Source organism: Carlito syrichta, unplaced genomic scaffold, assembly GCF_000164805.1.
Source record: "Carlito syrichta isolate Samal-C Ts95f unplaced genomic scaffold, Tarsius_syrichta-2.0.1 Scaffold288106, whole genome shotgun sequence".
NCBI lineage: Eukaryota > Metazoa > Chordata > Mammalia > Primates > Tarsiidae > Carlito > Carlito syrichta.
In genome coordinates, this window is record NW_007232202.1 from 92,524 (window position 1) to 95,103 (window position 2,580).

The window sequence follows — 2,580 nt, forward strand, 5'->3', positions numbered from 1 at the left end:
CTGCAGTTCTGCCTCGTGAAGCCTGTCATGGCCCTGGCCACCATCGCCCTCCAGGCACTTGGCAGATACCACGACGGGGACTTCAAGTAAGGCCGGGGCGCGGCAGGAGCCAGGCCGGGCCCAGGGGCCCCAGGGGGGCTGGGCGCGCAGCTAGGCAGGGCCGGGTCCTCATCCCGGGCAGGTGCTGGTTTCTCCATCCAAATGGCAGCGGCGCACCCAGCCTCCTTCAGGGGACACTGCCAGGCTGGGGCCTCAGTGGACAGGGCCGAGCAAGCCAGCCCTTGTACCAGTGTGGGTGAGGGCCCCGGGGCTGCAGACCCGGAGACGATGGCCCAGGGGCCCCTGCCATGGACCTGCCCGAGCACGGGGCTTAGGGCAACCCCTCGGGTCCCCTCCCACTGTGGGAGCTTTTGTGTCCTCTCGATAAATCCTGCTTCCTAAAAAAGAAGAACGGGGGACTTGGAGTGAAGGGCATGGGAGCCAAGACCTGCCAGGACCTGCTGGTGAGCCGATGGGCAGCCACCACGGCACAGGAGGGAGCCCTGCACCAGGTCCACGCATGCTCACACGCATCACGTGCATGTTCACACACATGTATGCACACCACACGTGTGTTCGTGCTTGTACGTGTCGTGTGTGTGTCCACACGTGTGTGTCCACACATCAGTGTACACATGCGTACACCACACGTGCATCACAAGTATGTTCACATACAGGTGTACCCGTGCACACAGCACACCCATGCATCACGGGTATATGTTTGCATACACGTGCACACATCTGCACATGTACACACATGCATCCATCACAAGTGTATGGTCACACTTCTGCACACATCACATACACTTGTGTGTACACATACACATGCACACACAGGCATGCACGCGTGTGTGTGCACCACACAGGGCCCCGTTCCTTCAGGCCGTGGCGAGTGGATGGAGGCCGTGAGTCGAGCCCCCTGTCCCGCCCTTCCCCTGCAAAGGGCCTGCCAGCCTTCCTCCCGGGCTCAGGGCAGGGGCCAGGCCAAGGGCTCAGTGGCTCTGGGGCGGCAAGGGTGGCGGGGCGCAGGCCAGCCTGACCGTGGTCCTCACTCTGTCCCAGCATCCATAGCGGCTACCTCTACGTGACCCTGGTCTACAACGCCTCCGTCACCCTCGCCCTCTATGCGCTGTTCCTTTTTTACTTCGCCACCAGGGAGCTCCTGCAGCCCTTTGAGCCCGTCCTCAAGTTCCTCACCATCAAAGCCGTCATCTTCCTGTCTTTCTGGCAGGGTGAGTGGGGGGCGGGGCAGGGAGCTGCTGAGGCAGGAGCTGGAGTCCAGAGGGCCTGGGCTCCCACGGCGCCTCCGTCCCCGGTTCCTCTGTGTCCACAGTGCCCCAGCCATAGCACAGGTGAGCCGGGCACCATCTCAGCTTGAAGATGGTAATGGCCCCAAAGGCACTGGGCACGGGGCGGGGGGCCGTCAGCAGGCCTGACCTGCCGTCTGTGGAGAGCAGGCCAGCAGGCCAGCATTTCCTGTGTCCTCCTCTTCCTGCCAGTCCTGGCCACGCTGCGGGCACTCACAGGCCCCTTTGCAGAGAGGATGACTGCATGCAGGCAGGAGCAGGCGGGCCCAGGCCTGGGTTGGACCGGAAGGGTGGACGCCCAGGGAGCTCCTGGCACCCCCGGTGCCAAGACCCCCAACTTCAGAGAGCCCGGCCCCTCCGAGCCCCCGCTCTCCCTGCGTGGGGCAAGGCCACACGGACGAGGTCGCGTCGCCCATCACAGGAGCCGGGCACCTGCAGCTCCACCAAGCCCAGGAGCTAGACAGGGTCTGCGCCCGCCCAGCCGCCCCTGCGGGTGGGTGCCTGAGCGGCCATTGCCCCACAGGGATGCTGCTGGCCGTCTTGGAGAGGTGTGGGGTCATCCCTGAGGCCCAGACCGCTGACGGGGGCAGGGTGGGGGCCGGCACGCTGGCAGCCGGCTACCAGAACTTCCTCATCTGCATTGAGATGCTGTTCGCCGCCGTCGCCTTGCGCCATGCCTTCCCCTGCCAGGTGTACTCGGAGAAGAAGAACTCTCCAGGTACGCGGACCTTCCGCGGGGGCCGCTCTCCCTCCACACGTGAGGCCCCAGGGTGTTAACTTGCTGGGCAGGGAGCCATCCCCGGGCGTCCTGGGCACAAGACAGGCACGGTTAGGCAGGCCAGGGGAGCTGGGCGGCCAGGCAGCTCGGAGCCCTGAGTTGGGGCGGGGACAGGACGAGAGCCAGGGCGCCTTGGGTGGTGCTGGCTGGTGCCCCCGACACCCAGCTGGGGCTACCCCCAGCGAGTGGGCCCCTGGGACGGGGATGGCCTGCGGGCTCCCACTTGGTCAGCTTGGTGCAGCCAGGGCATGATGGGCACGCAAGCCCGGCCCAAGGTGGACCCCGGCCCCAGCAACTCCAGGGAGACGTGGCCCTGGGCAGGGGCCTGGCCAGGACAGCCCCAGGTCTGGTGAGGGCTGGGCCGGGTCCAGGGGCCCACCTCCGCTGACCAAGGCCGACAAAGGCCGACGGGAGCCTACCCTGGCAGGCAGGGGCTGACAGGAGCAGCGGAGGCTG

The 2,580-nt window shown here is 66.1% G+C and overlaps 1 protein-coding gene across 1 annotated transcript in view; it reads left to right on the forward strand.

The window, feature by feature from the left end:
• Positions 1–2,580, forward strand: part of TMEM184A (transmembrane protein 184A) — a 7,021-nt gene that overhangs the window by 4,194 nt on the left and 247 nt on the right. Inside the window, exons 5-8 of the mRNA XM_008053364.2 lie at positions 1–86; positions 1,102–1,271; positions 1,870–2,064; positions 2,577–2,580. The exon at positions 1–86 is cut by the window's left edge and continues 15 nt beyond it; the exon at positions 2,577–2,580 is cut by the window's right edge and continues 247 nt beyond it. Coding sequence (XP_008051555.1) covers positions 1–86; positions 1,102–1,271; positions 1,870–2,064; positions 2,577–2,580 — 455 coding nt within the window. The remainder of the gene's footprint in view (positions 87–1,101; positions 1,272–1,869; positions 2,065–2,576) is intronic.